We start from the raw sequence: 22,834 nt of genomic DNA on the forward strand, positions 1-22,834 counted from the left end.
ATGGTTACTCTCATGGAAAAATCTTCTGCACCAGTCTTAGACCTTATTTTAGCAATTCTTTCATTGTAGTAGATTCAGAGATTGCACAGAGAGAAGCCAACTGTTTGCAGAGGCAGTAATGGCCTCATACTCAGCTGAGAAAATATACCAATTTGTAAGCAAAAAATTCTACTGGAACTTAATTCACTCTCGGGGTCTGTAGTTGGTCAGAGTGACCCCAAGAAATGTTAAAAAGTCTCTTTTCCCAGCCTGATGGTCGAAGAAGGAGTCAGAGCTCTTAATTTCTCGGTCTCGAGGTTGTTTATTGTATCTTATCTATAAAATTCTTTCTCCTGTCCTGCCGAGGTCTGCTCAGCAAGACAGTCCGAGGCACTCTGCCTGCCCCCGGGGCGGTTTTATGTCTTTATACTAAAAACTATGTATACAATGTTTACAATTACTTTCCAATACCTATCACCTATGTTAGTGAGCTTCTACTCTAAACCAATCTAAAACTGCCTTCATCAAAACAGAGGATGGAGGCCAAGAAGAAGAAGAAGAAGAAGGAGAAAGGCTGGACATGCCCAGACTCCTCCATCTTGCCCCCTGAAACCCCATTCTAAAAACCCCAAAAAATCTATTTTTCACCCTGTGATAAATTCACTATCGTTCTACTTTAACTTTTGTGGCTTGTAATCCTTCATGTAAAGGTTGGTAGTTGTTTTTCCCAAGGGCTAAATCAAAGGCACAGGGGTCTCGGGCTCTGTGCCAAGGTCTCTGAGCCCCCTGACCGAGTCTTGCGTCCTCCAGGGCAGCCAGAGGAGTTTCCTGGGTTCCTAAAATTCACAAGCAAATAGAATTGTTTGTTTTCTTCTAACACTAGTTTAAACCCAAGCTTCAGAACACACCATGCATATCAGATATATGTGACTTGCAGCCAGTCTGCCAGCTCTTCTTTTGGCCTTTTGCAACGATAGCACCTTATAATGCTTACCCCCAAAACACCAGTATGCAACAACACTGTTCAACAGTAAGTCACCTCAGCTATACTCAAATGGGTTAATCAGGACTGAGATACAAATTTAAAATGTGCTTTTCATTATTTCCTTACTTAGATGGATTGTCAATAAGAAACAGATCCGACTGAATCCAGTTAGCTTGACATTTCTGGAAAATGCTGCTTATATAGCAAGCTGAAATGCTTTGTTGGGACAAAACCTGCCTAGTGCAGCCACTGGCAATGCAGAGACTTTCTACTGTATCCTTTGCTCTGGAAAAACACAGCTTCCTCTCATTACCAGCCAAGGGACAGCACAGTGAATAGTAATTGGCTGATTTTCAAGCACAAACTGAATCCTACCTGCTTTGAGCTAGCCAGTCAGCCAGCCCTGCTGCCTGCACACTGCTATATGTGAAAATTGGCTTTCAGAAAATGAAATGTTCAAAGTGCTTTCAAGTCCCATTAGCTTTCAACAAGGCTTAGATTACTAAGTGACTGTGGAGCATGTGGAAATTTTATGTATAGCTCCCAAGAGACTGACCAGTGCTTTGGCTGGCTTTCTATACCACCTACTCCTATACTTAAGGAGTCAGCACTAGACCTCTTACAGAAGAAGAATAGGAGAAGATTGACCTGTAAATTCTCCATCTCTTTCCAAAAATAAAAAGAAAACAAAACCAATGCTATTTACAATGTACAGTAGTGGTGAGCCAGAGTCCCACTGTTTTATGAAATAATGCAAGTGTTTCACAAATAGCTAAAATAAAAAAACCCTCCATTCTGAATTCCCAGTTTAATATAGAAATACTTAAAAATATTATCCTTGGGGCAATGATAAAACTGATTACTCCAGAGATTTTTTTCCTTTAAAATTGCTCATTTCATAGAACTAGATAATTGGTTTTAAAATGCATATTTTCTAAATGTATGTATATTCACATACACATCAGCTGTTGGCTAGAGCTGGATCATTTCTCTTGTTGGCACTTCCTCTGCTCCAATTCTGCAACGATTCTGTGGCTAGTCAGATGGAGAAATGTAGTATTTATTCTCTGGAATATCATATGGCATTTTCTTTATTGAGACAGATCTAACTGGGCTGGAACAGTGCCCATCTCAATGCACTATTTTGTCTGCATTATGTTACTATCTAGAAACTCCAGTCTGGGACCCGAGCTCCACTGAGCAGAAGTGCCTTACATACAAAATGCCCATGAACACACAAAGGTGATCATGCCCCTCACAGTCATAAGAAGCCAAACACACCTTCATAGACAAGAGAAGTAAGGTAGGTTTGAAAGATCTGAACAGTACAATACACAGCAACCACAAGATGACAGCTTCTACCATTCCTGAATCATCTTACCTGTTCCTGCTCCATGTTAGTATTTCCACCATTTTCAGAAACAAGTCATTGCTGAACTTATATTAAAGGCTGTGCCCACACTTTATTTGTGCACTCTTGATAGGTGCTATTTAAGACATTTTTATACCACTGCAGCTAACGCTGCCAGAGAAGTTTCCATCTAATAAAGTGTTACACACTTATTGATTGACATTTCTCCATGGTTAGATTTCCAATACTAGCTCAGTTTGTTCTGTTTGAACAAAATCAAATGAAAATGTCATATGGTTTTCCAAAGAATAAATAGCACATTTCCACAACACCTTTTGACTACTCATGTAAGTACTGCAGTAACAGAGGAACTGGCAGCAACAGAAATTGTCCAGATTTAAACAGCTAGCCTGAGATGAGACAAAGCTGAATGCAATAAAAGCAGTGTACATAGTACTACTGTCCATGTATGCACCTTTATGCTACTCAAAAGAGCTGCTTTTTCTGATCTTAACTGCAGGAAACTAAAAAAAACCAAACCTCTACATCAAAACAGTGTTGTAGTTGAATGTTGTTCATCCAGTCTAACTGAAGAACTCCTTCTTTCATATAATTTGCTTGTCCCAGAGCAGAGATATTAAATGGTCTGTTCCTCTCATTAACATTTTCTCAGACTGCGTAAATCCAGTATCTTCCGAATTCTGAATTACATGTAGCACTCCTGGGGGTTAGGAATTCCCCAGTGAGGGCTATGTGGGATACCTGAGTAATGCCAGAGCCTTGAATCTTTACCTTGTGGCTTTAAAGACAGCACTGCTAGACAGTGGTTTGCAGAGAGTGTGCTTCAGGTTTTTCTTCTACAAAATAGGAATAATGTAATGTGCTGAGAATAATACCTTTGAATAACGTAATTATACCTGGAGGCCTTGATGTATTTTCCAACAGAGTGTACTGGCTACAGAGAAGTAAGTCTCATGGTCATACATGGACCTTCTTTCACTCTATGTACTACAGATATTTTAATTGCTTAATTCTAGTCAAGCACGTGAGAAGAATGATGGGTGACTCATTTGGGAACCTGAGATCCAGGTATGAATACATCACATGGGACAGCAGTGAGAGCTATTGGCTCTCTGCTTGAGGTCACAGCTCTGACTGAAGGGTTATTCCAGGAGGCTTGAGACCATGGTTCAAACCTGAGCTGTCTCCGTGAGAGCAGTCCAACAGAAAGTTTCAGTTGCTGAATCAGTGTTTTCCACCAAGAAAGCTGTTTATGTTTCTAATTTGTGCTTTCTTCTTAATAAGCATGATTTGCATCACGGAAATATGAATACCTATTAATCACTCATTCTAAATAGCTCATCTGAGCTTGGAAAGACTAACACATACAGATTTTTTTTTTGTAAAAAACATGCTGCATCTAACATTTCCAAAACAAAAATCTTAAGTAATTGACTTGTTGGACTGGGCTCTTCATATCAGCTTGTAATGCAGAATCAATTTTAATGATGGATGAGAAGTTTAAGATCATTTTATCCCCTTCAGTAGAAGGTTCCTTAGGGAATGGACAAAAGAACCTAATTAGTCTTTTGCATTTCTACTTTCTATTTCCATGTTGAGTCAATCATAAGCATCAGACTGTAATAAAATCATCACTATTCTCTAGCTCAAAAATATGAGTTCAATTTGGCTACTTGTTTCTTTTATTTTTCCCCAAGGACCTTATTGTGAAGGAATGTTGCTCATGCCTGTGAGTAAGATACTCAGATGCTTTATTTTTTAATCTTGTACTGGGAGTTTAAGTGCATTAACATGAACACTTTACCTAGATGAAAAAAACAAGATAATTTAGACTACATTAAAGCATAAGTAAAAATGCTTGGAAAAAACTTCTGTCACAGTTTATTGTCCTGATAAGTATCTCATGAGTGAGATGCATCATTCACAAGGTATTTTTATATTTAAGGGTAGAGAACACTGGTATATTTATTTCTTCCTCAGAGAAATAGTCAGTATCAAACAACTGTTAGTCAGATCAAGATATGTATAAAAGTAATTAAAAACAGATGTTATTTGATCTTTTAAAATGATATTTTTTTCTCTTCAAAGTCAAAATAATTATGATTAAAAACCAAATCTGTGTAACCAAAAACTCAGCACTATAATTTGTTGTTATTTTTGGGGACCACCTGGTTACTTTCACCACTTCGAGTAGGAAAGGGCAATGTTAATGTTTTAATTCTGTTTTTCCATTATATTTTATGGGAGACTGCAGTATTTGATGTACACTGTAAACAAGGAATACCATTCTAACATGCCAAGTATATTTGTGCTCAGTATAGACACGATACATGAACATGTTTGCAACAGAATGAGATTTAGAAACAGCAGAGGGAATCTCCAGTCTACATCTGAATATGCAACTGCATGGAAGAATACAGATGGACAGGGAAAGAAATTAATTTGATAAGCCTGTATCTTTTTTTGTTTTCAAAGGCAGTGCTTCAAAATCACCTGGACTGTCCTGTGCATAGGTGGCCACATCAATATAGAGATTTCAGTTGCCACCAGAGGATTTAAAAGAGAGAAAAGACGACAGACTTCAAAGATTTGGATATGGTTACAAGACAAAAAACCAAATCAAACCAAAAACAATAGACCAAAAAAACCCACAAAAAAACCCCCAACTCTCCAAAAAACCCCAAACCACCCAAAACCATCAAAAAACCAAAAAAAACCCCACCCCAGTTTATTTGCTTCTTGATACATTTGTTTCTGAAATACATTTTTTTTTTGTAAATTTGCCACACTACTTTTTTTGTAAATTTGTCACACTACTCATCTAGGAGATGAGACGACCAAAAGCCTTCTTCCTCCAGACTGCTGAAGACCATCTGGTAAATAAACTTCACAGAAAAAAGATGCCCTGACTATGTGATTTTTCTGAAAAACTACATTTCTTGGCCTGTTTTCTGCTTTAGCACTAGGCTTCACTGATTACAGGTGTGCTAACAGGACTCTGTCTAGCACCTCTGGGTGCTAGGTACTCCCCCCACTAAGCCCAATTTATGACAGATTTTTTGTCAAAGATGGAAAACTTCTCATGACACATCAGCTTTTCATAATTTGCCTTCCTCTGAAATACAGACATGCAGGTGAATTTGTACAGCTGATGCTGCATATATCTTCCTTGAACAAAAAATGGATTCTAGTGCATAATATAGCCAATTAGTCAGAGCAACACTAATAGATGGTCACCTTTTAATGTTATTTTCTGAAAGTCTTTGGTTCACAAGGACAGTGTGCTCAGATCTTGAGTTTCAGAAAGATGACAATTTCCCTGTTTACAGAATGTGTTTTAAGTTACATATTTTTTAAGAGGACAAATATACTGCTTTTCACACAATCTTCTATTTTCTACATTACAACCAAGAAACACTTTCCTTTTGCCTTATTTGCCCCTAATTATTTACTGAAGACTCTCATTTCTCTTACTTCTTTATTCGGATATGCAAAGATCTGTTGTAACTTTTCTAGTCTGGTTTTCACAACACAGAAATCAAACCAAGATCTTGTCTTTGAGACAGGGATTTATATATGCTCTGAAGTCCTTTATGTCTGATTTACTGCAGCTCAGTCTGTGTGGGAAGAGGATAGGAAGAACTGCTTTTTCTTCCTCTGTGGCTTTGACAATGGACTACAGAAAAATCATCATTTTCTCAAACTGGTTTCACAAGTCACATTGACAAGCAAGTGAAAGAACAGCCTGCATGGGATTTTGGAATTTATATTGGCAAATAAATATTAAATAATTATTTATATAATATCTACAGCTTGTTTGTACTTTCAAAGAACTTCCAGAGGTATATGAAAGGTGGGCATGTATTATAGGCAAAATGTAGACACACACATGAAAAATGCAAATGCCTTCACCTAGCAATGAACTTTTCAGCAGTTTTCTAACACTGCTCCTATTTCACTTGGTCTGTACACAAGATCCAGGGAAATGAAACCCTGCAACAAAGTCTAAGTCAACTTTGTATCAGAAAACCATGCTAGCTCTGCATTTACAGCCTTCCACCTGAATGGGGTGTCTCATTCCCTGCACATATAAAACTACCACATAGCTGATTATGACAAAGACAGAAAAATACAGAAATCACAAAAATGGTGAAAGACAGCTCTCTGACAGTTATCACTAAATCCTCATATTACAAATGAAGAGGCAGAGAGAAACTCTGATATTCTCATGCACCACAAAGTGGTAACTTGTAAAAAGCATTGACTTTGATGGTTACTAGTTCTTAGTACACACTGTTTTTTTTGTCCTCAACACCAGTAAAAGTACAAATTTTTAACAGATACTCAAACATGATATTAATCATGAGTCTTTGGTGGGTAATGGTAGCAAGTGAGCTAAGGTGGATTTACCATATGGCTTCACAATATCACCCACAGATGTCACTTTCACATATAAAGGATCTATTACCTCTGTATGTGTTTAAGTAGGGGCAAAAAGTAACTTTTTCATTTGACACCACTACTGCAAAACAGGTGAACTTGGTTCTATAAAGCCTCACCTTTCCAAAGGGGGGCTGAGAATGGGCTCATATCTCTGACTGAAGACAGATGGCTTCAACCACTTTTCTAATGTTTTGAAGATTAAGAAGTAGAGAACAGCAGCAAAACCAGTTGAACCTCCAAGATTAATACAGGTACATAGAATTCAATCACTTAGTATATATATCAGGAAAACAGCCTGGTTATTTTCAGTCCCACATCCTGCAAAAAAATGACAGCATCTATGGAACTGAAAAATTGTGGACAACTATTTTGCCTTGCTGTTATTTAATTCTCCCTGAAGTAATTTCACATGTTATTATTCATCTGAAGGCTAAAACCACAGAAGAAAAAGTTTCTTTGTAAAGAGAAGTGTGAAGCTTCCACACTGCTGTAGTTGTGACAACTTTTTGCAACATAAAACCAAAAAAACATGCCAAGGAAGTTAAGAGTATTGTTATTTAATGCACTATTTCTGCTTCAGATGCCTAAAAGGGAAGTTTCAGTTTGAAAGAAAATGTGTTTTTGTTTCTGAAAACCCTTATTAAAATGTTCACACAGCACACAGAGTTGTGTGTGGAAGAAAGACAAGCATTTTGCAGAAAAGAGAAGGAATATGAAAGGGGTTATTAGAGAGGCAACGTTATGCTGTTGGTAGTGAAGACTGTAAACATTTTTCTTGTAAATATTTATTTTCAAAAGTTTCTAACTTATACCTAAAACGTCCTCCAGACTGAAACTTGGCTTGATGTCTGTCTTCATAATAAGCAATATAGAAAGCAATTTTGCATCTGCTTTACAACTGGATACAGAGGATAAAAAAGAGGCTGAAAGGCTACACTGTAACATTGTATCTAAAATTGCTTTATTTTTATTAGTAACTTTTTACAGTCATTAAGATATGCTCTGAAGTGTTTCCACAAAACATCTCAGATCCAGCTGCTCTGCACGCTGCAGAAAGCAGAGACAATCTGAACTGTGGGGAGCATTCAAAAGTCTGAGATGCACAAAAGAACATATTTTATATAGAAAGACATGCATCCTGCATGTGAGATATCTGCTGTTTCACACGACTGACCTGCTTGAAAACCTGCCCTGGTGGAAATGGCCATGAGCGATGCTGTAGAACTGTGCTAACATTCATTTGTCACTCATCATTTACAGCTGCTGGTGCTGTGGAGGAGGAAGCATCCAAAACCCTTGACAGAGACTCACTAAAAGAAGCTACAACATAGCTCAGTAAACTACCTGAGCTTCAGGAGACACAGAACAAATAAGTATAAAGCCAATTATTTTTTTCCTGCTCAGTAATCAAGGTGAGACATGCTAGATCAAAAGTCATACAACAGTCAGAATATCCAGCACTGTGGGTAAGAATAAGCACTGTACAGATATTCAACCTAATGCTCTCACGGAAGGACCAGGTTAGAATTCATTGATTACCTAACTCCTGTAAAAAAATAACTCTTAGCTGCCAGTAAATTGAGCAGATCATACAAGAGCTCAATATTCCACTATACAAAGAAGAATTATATCTATGGGAACAAGGGATATATAAAGCAAAATAATGAGTTTTAAATTGCACCAGCCTGCTGGTTCTGCATGACCCAATATGCTGGCTTTTGACAAGGGATTCTTTTTAATCATGGTGACTCAGGTGCAGATCCCATCTGTTGATGCCAATTACAGCAGATCACCAAAAGTCTTTATTAGCTGTAAATTCAGTCTACCATTCACATTATACTTATCACATAAAGGAAAATTGATATTAATTTAGTAATTGAAATTGCACACTCTGAATGTATTACTCTTAAAAGCTGAAGTAAAATAATTTTTGATATTTAGTTGAGAAAGCCTCCATTAAGAAATTCTTTTAAAAAACACTTTCATCCCTAATTCAAGGTAGCAGCAGTGAATGCCAAGGTGGAAAGCTACCAGTCTGCACATCAGACTCTGGTTAGTATGGAAGACAGTAACACTTCAATAAACAGGTGATTAGGCAACTCCCAGCTCTGTTAAAAGCAGATTGGTAGTCTATTACAAACTGATTAAATTTGCCACTTCTTCACTTCAAACAATTATATTTGCTCATTAACACTTGATATGTTGAATGCAGCTTAAGACCATAGGAAAATTAAATATCAATCATTCTAACTCCTCAGAGATTTAAAACTGACTCACATAATGATATTTTCCTTCAAAGAACAATAGGCATGTGCACCTGTGAAAGCTGCCGTGGAGGAGAAAAGGGAAGATGAGAAAAGTTATTTAAAGATTGATGAGAAGTAGATATCAAGGGAATTAAACATGCAGCTTAACTATTGTGCTGCACTGATGTGTTCTTACATACCTGATGAGAGTGTGTTGTAAAACAGAACATGAACATCGCTGGCCACAGTGCAAGCTGCGGCACATGACATGCTTGTTACTAAGGCTGACCTAGAACAGAATCATAAAGTATCCTGGCACCTACAAGGATCATCAAGTCCAACTCCTGGCCCTGCATACATCAGCCCAAGAATCCCACCATGTGCCTGAGAGTGGTTTTTTTGGCATTTGCAGTGCCCAAATGCTGCTTGAACTCTGGCAAGCTTGGTGCTGTGACTATTTCCCTGGAACACACAGAGGCATAGTCTGACATGTGAAACAAATGTGTTTCTTTCATAGTTAATGCTGAGTCCTAAGGAGGTCTGGAGATTATTCCCAGTTACTTTATCACCTTTACAAAACACAGAGACTGCATCTTACTGGAAGTGTGCTTTGTCAGGAAGCCTGGATACTGGAGAGTAACACTAACTAGTCATTAAACAACTGCATGTATCAGGATGTGGCAGAGAACCATGAAAAGCAGAAGAGTATTTTTAACCCTATTGTGATGATGGGAAAGCTGAAATAGAGGAGGGAATATAAACTTTCTCATGATTCTTCATCAGGTCACAGACAGAACCAGACAGAACACACAAACTTACGAGATCAGTGCTCTTCATTCCTACAAACTAGAGGTACAAACCCGCTTTCCAACCGACTTTGAAAAGTAAAATGTTGAAGATGTAAACCACAAAAACATCACAGCCAGATAATTTTGAGCTTGCTGTAAATTGCATGCTTACTTTCGAATTAATTTTACATTCTTCAGAGAATCTTTTTATTACTCATTACACCATGGGAGGAAGGGGTTAGGCATCCCCATGTGCACTTAGCTGCACCTACACAGAAGACATTGATGTTACCCACCCCCAAAATTGACAGCTGCATCAGTCATATAACCTTTGCATCTTGGAAGAACATTAGTTTCTACTCCTCTTATTCTCTTGACACCATATGAGGAAAAAAACATGGGACTTGCTGGTGGATCTGGTAAACAGACCTTCAGCACATTATTCAAATATAATTACATACTTGGTTTTAAGTCCTGAAAGTACAAAACTTCAAGCTTGGTATTTGCTATTCAAGTATTATGATGATTGTAATAAAAATGATGATAAATTACAATAATATTGTGATAAAACAGTATTTAAACTTTAAATGGGGGCCTATGAGAAAGATATCTGGGAGATCTTCTGGTTAACTTCCTGATGAAAACTTAATGCAAACTACAAGTTAAAGGCCATCTTTTTATTTTAGGCTTCAATTAAAAGTGAAGAATAATAACATCATTAGGTAAATGTTACATGGAACAAACCATTTCTTCTTTGAAGAGGATGGTGTAAAAGTCCATAATCAATATATCAAATGCTGCATTTTTGTTCCTGTCTTCCTATCTGGTTGAAACCATGCTGGTGGCTTGTCTGTAGAGACTATGGGCTAAGGAACATGGTGGGTGGGCAGCAGAAGGGGAAGATGAAGCACATTTACATGGCTCATATTCAGAGATCACAAATTCTGGAAGTATAAAACTCTGGTCTAGAAGTGTAATGTTGACACTAGTGAAATGGTTCTGGAAATACCATCTGTGCCCTGCTCGTCTGTCATCTGACATGAAGCAGCACCACATTTGAGACTGTGGAGAGCTGACATACAGCAACGTATAGATACAAAACCTCCCACTGGTTTAAGTGGGGACTGGAGGCAGGAGACTCTGGGAAACTGAAGAAACAACTTAAATCACTGCAAGATGCCTTATTTGACATGGCCAACATTTTATTTGCTTTGATAAAAAACCATAAAAAAGTTTGTGAGCTCTAAATCCAAGACATGTTAAGATTATTCTGAGCATATTATACTCAGTATTCCAAATGGATCCCTTAAAAGGTTGAAATAACATCTGTGGGTGGACCTCAGCTTTCTCAGATCCATGAGCAGATTCAGGAAGCTCTGTCACAGACTACCTATTACACAAGAGATTCCCTCCAATCAGTGGAGGAGCAGTCATATTTTCACACACGCTATCGAAGCATAGGCAGGAGATTGGCATATTGTTCAATATTATGACTAAACAGTCACAGAAGACTCATTCTTCCCATTTGTTCCAGCTCTGAACTTGACCAAAAAAATAAATAAGGACTGCATCAGAAAGCAAGAATTATGTCTTTGAAGACAAGTACAAATTGAAAATTAATTTGTGTATTGATAAAAGAATAGGCTCTTTTTCTCGAGCAAGCATTTAAAACTGCTTGCTGTAAAACTGTCTCTGCAGAACCTCGTGATGGATCCTCCTACCAGTGTTTAGATGTGTTTTGGTCCTCTACCAAAAGCTGCTAGCTAAAGAGTTTTGTATTTTAAGGACCTGGAGTCTAGTTACCATTGAACAGTTAAGAGAACATACATTTTCATGACACTGTTGTTTCTCTGAACAGGTACAAAACATTTCACCATGACTCATTTCTTTTTTCATGAGTAACAAAATGCTGAGGAACTTCTTTGAAAAAGGATGCATTTAGCTTCTTTACTCAAAACCTGTTTTAACACAAAGGTAAAGGACTGCTCACTTGAAATACCTGAAAATTTTGTAATAATTCAGTTTCCTTGCTTCTACCTAAGTGATTGAGCCGACTCTACCCTGGATGTTGACTGTGGCAAGAATTCATGTTAGAGAGAATAAACTGCAATCCAAGTACCGAAACCTCTTAGCCCCACATAACTGGAAGGAAAGGGTGATAAACTTACCTTGTGTAGCAATGTAGTGATTTGGTCTATGATAACCCTAGAATAAATTGAAAGGAAAAAAAAAAATCAGCAATTTGCACCTTGGCCATGTTCCTATGAGTGAAACTTCATTTAGGATAGTATTCAGTAAATGTCACAACAATACAAATAATGTATTAGATGCAAAAGTTCTTTTCAGTTGGGGAACGGCAAGTGAGAAGGGAAACAAAAGGAAATGTGTTTTCTACAAAATACTTAAGTTGCAGCCTTGTACATTAGGGGCCAGAAGTAATATATTCTTTCAGTCCCTTGTTGGCTCTGCTGAGAATGACCTGCTTGAAATCCTCTCTAGCAGTTAATGGCACCATGTGCTCATAGAGTCTGAGATATTCCTTCACCTATTGCTCTTGACTGCAAAGCCTATCCCTTTTTAAACAGTAAAAAAATGTCAGATTTGCATTCAGCCTGGGGAAGGCAGGAGGGCATGGTGTTCACTCTGACCATGGTGATTTGTTTATGTTTCATTTCTCAACAGTAAAAAGGATGATAAGTTCTTTGATTAAATCATTTGGTATGAACATACTTTTTCATGAAGAACACAATACAACTCTGATGACAAGAGCAGCTTAATCACAAGTTGGCCAAGCAATAAAGACCAATACTCTATGCATACTTTGCAACATGGAAAATGTTGCCAAAATTTAATGATAACATTTTTATAGTATTTGAATTTCTGATGTGATGGGAGTCACCAAATGTTTAGATCATGCACCAGTATGCTGATCAATCCAGTTGCAGGAGTGTAAATATTTGAATAATAGTTATGATGCATTGTCAGTTATCAGCAGGAAGAACTTAAGGCTGCAGTACACATGCCATTGCAATTTCTTTGTGAAAGAGCAAGGGGAAATGCAGTGATACAAGGTGGGAAAGAATCAAAACAACTGAAGATACTTTAAATATTAGAGAAAGAATAACATGAGTTACAGAATTGATTTATTTACATGACACTGAAGCAAAATTTGGAAGTCTGTGAACTGAGAAGTGTTCGGAGAGCTACAGAGTGGGGTTTTTTTCCTGCTATGTGTTACCTTTAGTGCCTGGGATCAAACACTTCCATATCCCAGTGAAAAAAATCATGGGAATAAATACATCAGAACCATTGTGTCTATGATGGAGCCGTTCCCTTATTAATGTGTTATACTGACAGCACGACAACTGCAGTAATAGCTGCATGCAAGAGCAAAATTAAAGCTGCTTCTGTAGTAGAAAAAACAGTGTTTCCAATGGAAACCTGACTGGCAAGATTATAAACAAACATGCTGTGTTTTGTGGCAGAGTTGTCTTTGGAGGATGCCTGCAGTCCTCCAGGCTTTGCCATGAAGCCATCTGCTGAGGCTAGAAAGGGCCACATTCTCTCCATCCTTTTGTACCCCATCAGCAAAAAAAAAAAAAAAAAAAAAAAAAAAAGAAAAAAAAAAAAAGAAAAAAAAGAAAAAAAAGAAAAAAGTTTCTATGCAGATATCTATCAGCATTTTATATGAATCTTTATTTCTCATACCTCATAATATTTTAGAGTAAGATCTAAATCTGACACAAGAACATACTACTAGCCTAAAATGAGAACAATTGTGAATGCTGGAGGAAATGTGAAAGTGAATTTAGATCTAAGTCCCCAGTGTGAACTCTCTCTTTCCTTTCATGACAGATTACTCCCTTCAGAGATTAGTGTGGCATCTAACTAAATATATTTCCATATGTGCCTTCACTACTTGGTGACTGTGCTATTCTTTCAAACAGCAAGGGACTGAGCAGAAATCTGAGCTTAGTCTAATGATTCTTGAATGTGCTTATAAACATCAGTAACAACAGATTTCTTCAGAAAGTTTCCTCAGACTTCATATTGTTACAACTGAAGTACCTACTTTTCTTATATAGCTAGTTCCTCCACATTCTGAGAAAAAAGTATCTGTTACATTTCTGTTTCATACTAGTAATTAAATTTGAACTGCAAAATCTGACACCATTTTCCAAAGATGTAACTGCTGAACAAAAAATCTTTAGCAAGCACAGTTTCCTATGAAGTAGCAATTGTTTTTACTTAGCCTAACATCTAGCACTCCATGTAAACAGTAAAATTACTAACTTTGCTATCCATAGACTTGTGGCTTTAGATAAATAATATTGGCTTTTTAATGATTTTCAATTCTACTTTTGCACTCATTCTTTCAACCAGAAACACCTTGTCTCTTAAAGAATTTATTTTAATGTAAAACATTAAGTTAACATGATGCAGAATGAACAAAGAAGCCACTTTCAATAATTAAACAGCCTACATATTTAATGAAATGTCTTGCTTGCATTAGAAATACTGGTTAACAGCTGCAGAATATACTTTGAAGGCGACTTAAAAGTGCAGAGATGACAAGAGACTGCAAATCTCTGCATTAGGCATTATGGAGTTTTGTCACATTAATATGCAAACAGCTTTCTTTTAAATGTGGAATGATGCCAAGCTGTTGACAGAAAGTGAAAATAACATTTTGCTAGCCCATATAAGCACCAGCAGGCAAAGTAGCCATACAGTGTTCCTGGCAAGGATTCAGTCTAGTGGCAGTTGGAGGAAATGACTCATTTCATTCCCTGACTGACAAACCTTTGAGGCTTTTCTCTTCCTTTAGTGCACACCTAGCTTCCAAAGATAGCACTCTCCAGTGCTAAACAACGTTAGCAGCTGTTATTAGCTGTGGTATCTATTACAAATTGTGAATAATGTGAGAATAATAAGAGTTCCCTCTTTGACTGAACACAACATTAGGCTTGTTGACTACACCAGGATACGCACATCGATATAATTCCCATTGATGTAATCGGAACTTGTTTCTCCTTCAATAGGCTGCAATCTCACCCGAGAATGATCATCTGAAAAGGGAACAATGGACAGGAAAAAAAGTAATTAAAGGCACATCCAGTAACACAGGACTAATCAAAATATTCCTTTACAGTCAAACTAAAACCTTAGCAATTGCAAGTTCATGCTTATTGTGCTGGACGTGTAAAACTGTATCTACATTTAATTCTCATTTCAGTCATTCACAGGCTTTCCAAAACCCCTCTGGTTTTCAGTACGAATTTCTTAAATCTTATAATGCAAAACCCATTACAATTATCACTTTTGCCTTGACCCCCTGCTTTTGTCAACAAAATAACATTAAGTTGCCAAAGGTTTATTCATTTGGAAATGCTTCTGCCAGTACTGAGGAGGAGCTGAAGTCATTCAAGACATAATGCCACCTCACAGTTTTTGAAGGAAACTCATTATCTCTTCAGTAAAAGAGAAAGCAAATCATAGTAATGGCAAAACCCAAGCAGTAAGACAATGGCTTCGTCACTGAATTTTGCTCCATTGTGGTCATCTGCATCTATCCAGGACTGTGAAAACACTTCCAACTTTATTTTCTAAATTCCAATCTGAAACATCATGGCATGAATTCATCTCATGACAGCTGCCTCATCTTCTCTATGATATAGGAATTGCTAGAGGCTAGTTTCCACTCTGCACAAGAATATCTGTAGGCTGGCAGGACTCCTTGTTCTTGGAGACTTTGTAAGCTCCTCTTAACTCTCTTAGTTCAAAAGCAACCACCAACAATGGCTTTTTCAGAATGTTGCACAAGTTGCAGATAAAACAATCTGAGGGTAGGATCTCAAGGATGGAGAGATGATAACCAGCTACTTTCTTGCTGCCTTGTTTATGAGGTACTCTTGCTAATTAGATACCTGTGTATTATTGTTTTGTTGCCTGCCTGCTGAGCTAATATTACTTGCAGCTGAGGTTAGACCTTCATGATGGTCATTATTGTGCTGTAAATGTAAATAATCATTAAAACACCCAAAACTTGCCACCCGTGTTCTGAACAGCTAGTTCTGAAGCTTTAAAATTCCTAAAAGATAGAAAATAAATGAAGTAACATAAGTGGCTTAAAAACCCAACTTCATTAAAAGTAGCATAATTTTGGCCCACATTATGGTGGAGGAAGTCCAGGGCAAGTGCTTCTCAAAATAACGTTGTTTTAGAATTACAAGTCAAGAGAGAAACTGGCTGAGGTGAATTCTTTCCCCCTTCCTCTTACGCTCCAAGTCATAGGAAATAGAGATCTCAGAGCCTCATTTATTTCCCTGGGATTCCCTAGGGAGAGAGAAAGTGCACGCTACAACCCCAAACACAGTAAATCAAAATGAATTAAAATTCTGTCTCCAGGTTCCACACAGGTCTTCCATCGCTATTTTCTTGGAATTTTTTCATTCAACAGTCTTCAAGAATGAGGTTTTCAAACATGCTGGAATATTTGAATCAGTTATGTTAATCAGGTCAGCCTTTTTATTCACTTTTCCAAGAATAAAAATCTATGGAGCTGTGACTTTCCATCACATAACCCCTGCTTGTCTGACTCTACCAAGGTATGCTTATCCAAGTGCTTTGCTATTCTATGCTTAATTAAGCTATTTATCAGTTTCTTCAGAACAGGGGTTTGGCTCACAGGACCTTAATCCTAAAAATCCATCTTACTTAAGAAAGACACTAAGAAACTTTCTAAGCTCCAGCCACGCCTGCTGCTTTTACAGTTTTGGGACCTGATCCAACTTCTGCTCAATTCAGCAGATTCAGAAGTCAAGCTTGCTTGGACTCGTGGTGTATCTTCATCTATATTTTCATCATTTTGTTGCCTTACAGGCATTCTCACCAGGACAACTCAGGCAGGTAAGGATCTATACTTTTGCATTTCTTGAATTACAGAGGGCAAGGTTCAGTTGTCTAAGCACAAAACATCTCATGGCACTTTATAAAGCCACCAGGATATGCTGCCTAGCTTTCAGCTGCCACTATGGAATAAGACATCTTTTGGATTTACTGCGCTGCATTCGTTGGTCTTGCACAGATGTCCCAGGCCACCTGAAATGGCATCACATGTCTATATTTAGGTAACTGAAACCCCTATCTGATCACTAGAAATGAGTTCCATATTGGAAAAAACAAGCTTAGATTTTCCTGTAAGAAACATCTTTAAAATGTAACTTCCTGTTATTTGGCTGATTTATGCAATTGAATAATATGCAGTTTCTTTTCCTTACATTTCCACTATTTTGTTACTTTTCTTGCAATAACTCTTGCTTTGGATTAAGCAAAATAAAGAAGTTACCTTATACCTATGTCTTCATATCATCTCTTTCCTGTTTCTTTTCCCATGTGAATTTTTTTTAGTACTGCATTCTCAGCTAAGTTTCTGGGAATTCTAGAGGTAATGGACTGTCCAATACCCATTTATTTGCAGTGGAAGTCGAGTGACTCCCTTTTTTTATTGCTTTGAGTACCCAAGTTAACTCCTTACTGCATGGCAACACTTGTTAAATTGAAAAAAATCCTTATGTCAACACAAAGAAATGTTACTGTGTCTGGGCTGTGCTTCTGTCAAGCAGATTTAAAACTAAGAGGTACACAAGCCATATTCTTCAACACGTGTGTTGATTCTTAAATAGTCTCTAGATTAACTGTCTATATTTTTAAGGCATTTTTTTCCTTTATACTTCAGCTGCTCTTGACAATTTACGCAGCTTTTAAATACTCTCTTTTCCATCTTGTTATTTTGATACCCTTCCATTGGGAGATCTAATTTCACTTTCCACTGATCACTTAAGCTTTTAAAACTATGTATCTTAGGATAAATTTGTCTTTGTGGAATATGGTATTAGCTAACAAATATAAGCATTTTATTCTCTCTCACCTCATGTTACCTACAACATGCATATGCCAGCCTGCAGACTGTGATCTCTAACAAGCCCCTGGAGCACCTGGTTGATTAGCATGCCCAGCCAATGACCCTTTCTTGGACATGTACTCCCGATTCTCTGCAAATCAAACCTTTTATAAATGTCTCACCTAAAATCTTTAGCTGCTTTTAAAAGCTGTGATCAATACTCTCTTCTCATTTAGTCAATATTGAGTTAGGTAAAAATAAATACAGAAGCCCTCTCATTCCCTCAAGATCTCTCTGGAGAAAAAACAAATAAATTTTACCAAAATTCATGCCTAACCCCACACAGTTATGGCAGAAACATAATTTTTCTTAGGTGATGAAAGATTCATTTAGTAGATTCATGCTGGGTATAGTTTGTAATGAAAAAACATGAAGGTTTTTTCGTTCAGTAAGGAAAAAACATTTTTTTTTCTGTGGGTGACTGGACTGTGATCATGATTCAACTTTTTGTAGCCATTGTCATAAAGTGGGCAGGGCACACCTGTAGTCAATTAAATGCACATCACTTGGGTAACATAAAGCATACTAGAATTTTGACAAGCTCCTGCAATGCTGGATGCTTGTTGCTATTGTTTTAGCTCCCTCTGAGAACAATAATGACTACAAGCAATAATATAACATTAGTATCTTGGGAAAAATTAAAATAAAGAGGGCAAATGATAGAAAAAAATATGCTATGCAGAAAAAAATATACATTTCATTATAATCATGTACCCATAGTTAGTGGCATCTAAACCACTGCATTTTTAAGTGTTTGAACATAGCATAAAAGAGCAATGTATTAAAATGCTTTTAAGCTGAAGCATATACTTGATACAATTATCTGGGACAAATTTTCAAAAGTAGACCATTCAAATTGTACCCTCAAACTCTGAGAAATGCAATTATTTATCCAGGAGAAAACCACATAAAATAATTAAAAAGTTAACTACTCCATTTGCATACACATATTTAACAACAACAAATGACAAATTGAAAGACAAACTGTGGGTAGTTTCAGCTTTTCTTTTAAGATACTGCCTTTAATTCTAGTAGATCTTAATTTTAATTTGAGTTGTCTTTGTTTTCACAGCCACATAAGCAGCAAGTGTTATTGATAAAAACTCCATCCAACTCTCTCCCTCTGCTAAATACTGAGGACATTTCAAGTAAATTGGGATCTAAATGTCCTGAGTTATATTTCGCCTCTTAGAAAGCCTTCAGTATCACTTGTAATTGTCATTGATTTGTGTATCTAATATCTTTTATGTGTTGTCCCTTGGCTGTTCATCACTTGATTACCTCAGACGTAAAGCACTAACAATTTTCTAACTTTTTTCAACCAAAGGGTGTCAAAGTTTAAGACAATGTCTAACATGACATTAAAAGATGGGAGTGACACACGAAACCTGACTACAAGAGAACATCTATTGTAATAGGCTTGGACTGGAAAAAAAATTCATAAAGCAAGAATAAGCGCTAAACTGCTATGTATTTCTTATCTTTGATATTTTTACTCAACTGATAAGCTGTTACTCATATAATCCTACATCCTCACAAAATAACAAGTTTTTTATACATTAAATATTGCTTGGAGGGAAATAAGCAAAACCCTATGTAGATAACTTATTTGTATTTGCATATGCACCAGCCCATCATGAGAATCACATTTGTCTAGAAGATTTAATTTCCTTTTTCAGTATATAGCACAGTGTACATCCAAAATACTCAGCAATACTTTCACATCCACTCAAAACCATGTGGCAGATCATCTCTTGCTTACTTTGCCTCTGCCTCCATCTGCATTTCCTGTGGGTTCTCATTCTGCAGCAAGCTACAGAGCTGCTTTCTCTTTGCAGACAGTCTCAGCCCAGCTGGGCCCTATTCACAGCACTTACTGTAGGTCACTAAGCTGGGAGCTGCTCTCTCCAGACTTGCTACACATGCACTGCACAGAGGACCTCCCGAGGTGGAGATTCAGAAGCATACAAATGGGCTCTGTTTCAGAACCCTCTCTCTAGAGGACCTGTCCTTCTCTCTGTCAAGTCCATGTGGTTCACTGATGAGGAAACCTAGGCAGTTATGTGCCAGGACAAACACCTAGGATAGGTGCTGAAGTTAGTGCAAATATGCACAACATACTCCTTCCAAAGGTCCTCCAAATGTTCAGACAATCAGCATGGCTTATTCTCCTCTGCTGGGTTCTGTATGATTTCTGAACTCAGCAGTATCATTAAACGATCCTTCCTTAAACACCACTCTTCATTTTCATGCTTACAAAACAAGGTGACAGCTGCTTATTTCTCTGCTTATACCTGCTCATGGGTATCTGGCTGGCTGTTAAAAACACATACACTCCACATCTTAAATTTAGATTTTAAAGTTAAAAAACAGGGAAAGGGTCATCTTCTACATACACACTGAGAACCTACCTTTAAGTGCAACAAGAGCAATGTGTAAATAATATAATTTTACTGAACTTGACCTATTTCCTGCCTCCACGTTCACGTGCAACATCTCTAGCCCCAATGCTTTGGAACTCTCGTAACGCAAGATTTATGGAGTCATAAATCTTGTGAGGGGTCACTCACCAAAGCATGTTATCAGCTCCTCAAGTTATTTGATTATTAGTGTGTCTAATCCTTTTTAAGCCTGGAATTTTAAAGTAAAACATAAAGGCTATCTTTTTTCCTTGGAGTCTGTCTAGCATAAGCCAGGATAGCTGTCTCTGTTACTGTGGAACTCTTAAGCACCAGTACTGTCAGCTCCTAAAATACCCAGAACCTAATACCAAGGTTTTGATGTGGGTAGTCTTGTGCTAAGCTGGCAGGAGCAGTTTAGGACCTGTTAGAGCTGAGTAGTGGTTGAAGGTGTTGTTCTCCATTAGCCAAACACTGATCACAGGAGGGAAGGTAGACAGAAGGGCAGTTGGCAAAATGCATTAAACCTGACACTTTTCTCAAGAAATAAAATAGAAACATTTTCCCTCATTTTTATTTTCTACTTAGGGAAAAGGAATACAAGCCTGATGCAAGCACAGGCTGGTGGTCATTCTTAGCCAGATCTGAACGGAAGTTAACAAAGTGCACAATTATGCTGCCAACACTCACATGCAATGATATTCCCATATCTATTTTTCATTCTGTTCTCATCTTTCTTAGCTGAATCCCATGGTGCAGACTGTCCTTCAAAGAAACTCTAAAAAAAGGAAAGAAAGTGACATTAAAAAAAGCATGCAGCAACAGTTACCTTATGGCTAAATGAAAGACAAAGGCAAACAGTACTTGTGGGCACTGGTGTTAAAATGTCATTTAAATGATTCACTTATTGAGTAAAAATACGAGTTTCCTGTTCAAATGGTATTTATGCATAGCTCCAGATGTTACTTAAAATTTGACATAAGATTATCTGTGTAATAGCAAGAAGAATTATTTGCAAGTGAAGTGCTATTAAACCTTTCCAAATCTGCTTTCTTGCAACACTGAGAGTCCTTCACTTGAGCTATCCAGATTCCCTGTATAGTTCTCATACACACATGTGAAGCTGAAGGAGCTTCATCATCAGTGTTGGAGCTACTCCAGTATTTGAGTGTAGAAATTACAGGCTGTACTGATATGAGTGTAGAAATTACAGGCTGTACTGATACAATAAAATATGTTTTATTTTTGACATATCACTTGCTGACAGATGACCTCGTGGATCAAAATATATACAGGCATTTAAAAAACCATGGATTCAACTAGCACATGTCTTTTTTTTCTCTTAAACACAATTTACACCATCATCACAATGATCATTTTCTCAGAGAATAAAATCAATGTGATTTTGTGAAAAAGATAATCTCATATTCAACAAACTGCTATCCTTTAGCTAGTAAATCTCATGTAAATAAGAAAGGTAAAGGTGCTAAAAGTTTATTTTACATTAATAAAACACAGAAGCTGCCAAAAGGGCAGCAAGCAAGTTGTTATGCCCTATATGTCCTGTGCTTTCTGTGGTGTAAAAGAGCAGTTGCACAATCTCCTAATTTATGCACTGTATGCATAAGTCATATGATGCAGATACATTTTAATATTTTGTATTGAAATATTAATCTTGTTCTAAATACTTTGTTGCCAAGCAAACTACTGGAATTAGATCATTATTATGACCAGTCCTAATTCATGTTTTCATCTTTTTACTAGAATGATCAGTAGATCAAATCTTTTGTACCACACTAAATAGAGAAAACACTGCAAAGTTTCTATCTCTTGCAAGATCTCAAGACATTCTGAGTGTTTTAAAACAGATAATGCCCATAAAATCATCTACTGTCTTTTGCCCTCAAATTTAAAAAAAGGTGTTTTTAGAATCCCAATGATTTCCAATAACAAAGAGGATAAAAGTCAAACCAAACCCTTGATCTCTTGCTGAAGTCAATAGAACACAAGGGCATTCAGCCTCTAAAATGGCTATTCTTTCCACAAGTTTCCTAGAGTACTGGTTTCCAATTTATGATCTAAATTCCTGGGCATACATGGACTACTTCTAAAACGTTTATAAATAATAACTCCAGAAAACCGTAAGCCTTGTCAGTGGCTTCAATTTGTTTTTCCTTCATCTTTTCACACTTCCTTTGAAAATTTTTAATGGTTTGGAAACTTAAATCATTAAAACCCACTAACACAAATAAATTTTTCCTTACTCATAACATACCATCATTGGGTACAACTCTGAGAAACAATGATTGCTACCAGGATAGAGAAGTGTAACCCAGTGAATCCCAAGATGATTTACAGCTTTGGGGCTCTTTGCCAAAAAGGCGTCAATCGTTATCTGATTACAGATTTGCCAGGGGCATCTAAAGCAAGCAGGCCCTCCCACTCTAGAGCGCACTCAACTCAGGCTGGATGGTAATTACTTTTCTAGTAATTTGACCAAACTGCATAAGGAATGACTCTCCGTGGGCAAAGATCTATGTCTCAATTTCTTGCAAAGTTCAGACTCTCAGACAACGCTGGGTGATGAACAATTAAATATGGTTAAAGGCAAAGTAGAAATGGAAACGGTCAGCAGCAAAGCTCCAAAGACACAACAAAC

The 22,834-nt window shown here is 37.2% G+C and overlaps 1 protein-coding gene across 10 annotated transcripts in view; it reads right to left on the minus strand.

Moving 5' to 3' along the window:
* Positions 1-22,834, minus strand: part of PTPRM (protein tyrosine phosphatase receptor type M) — a 443,590-nt gene that overhangs the window by 41,658 nt on the left and 379,098 nt on the right. For all 10 annotated transcript variants that reach the window (XM_059858357.1, XM_059858382.1, XM_059858348.1 and 7 more), the window contains 3 exons: positions 20,866-20,953; positions 14,806-14,882; positions 11,982-12,018 (listed from right to left, as the gene is read on the minus strand). In XM_059858357.1, coding sequence (XP_059714340.1) covers positions 11,982-12,018; positions 14,806-14,882; positions 20,866-20,953 — 202 coding nt within the window. The remainder of the gene's footprint in view (positions 1-11,981; positions 12,019-14,805; positions 14,883-20,865; positions 20,954-22,834) is intronic.

Source organism: Haemorhous mexicanus, chromosome 1, assembly GCF_027477595.1.
Source record: "Haemorhous mexicanus isolate bHaeMex1 chromosome 1, bHaeMex1.pri, whole genome shotgun sequence".
NCBI lineage: Eukaryota > Metazoa > Chordata > Aves > Passeriformes > Fringillidae > Haemorhous > Haemorhous mexicanus.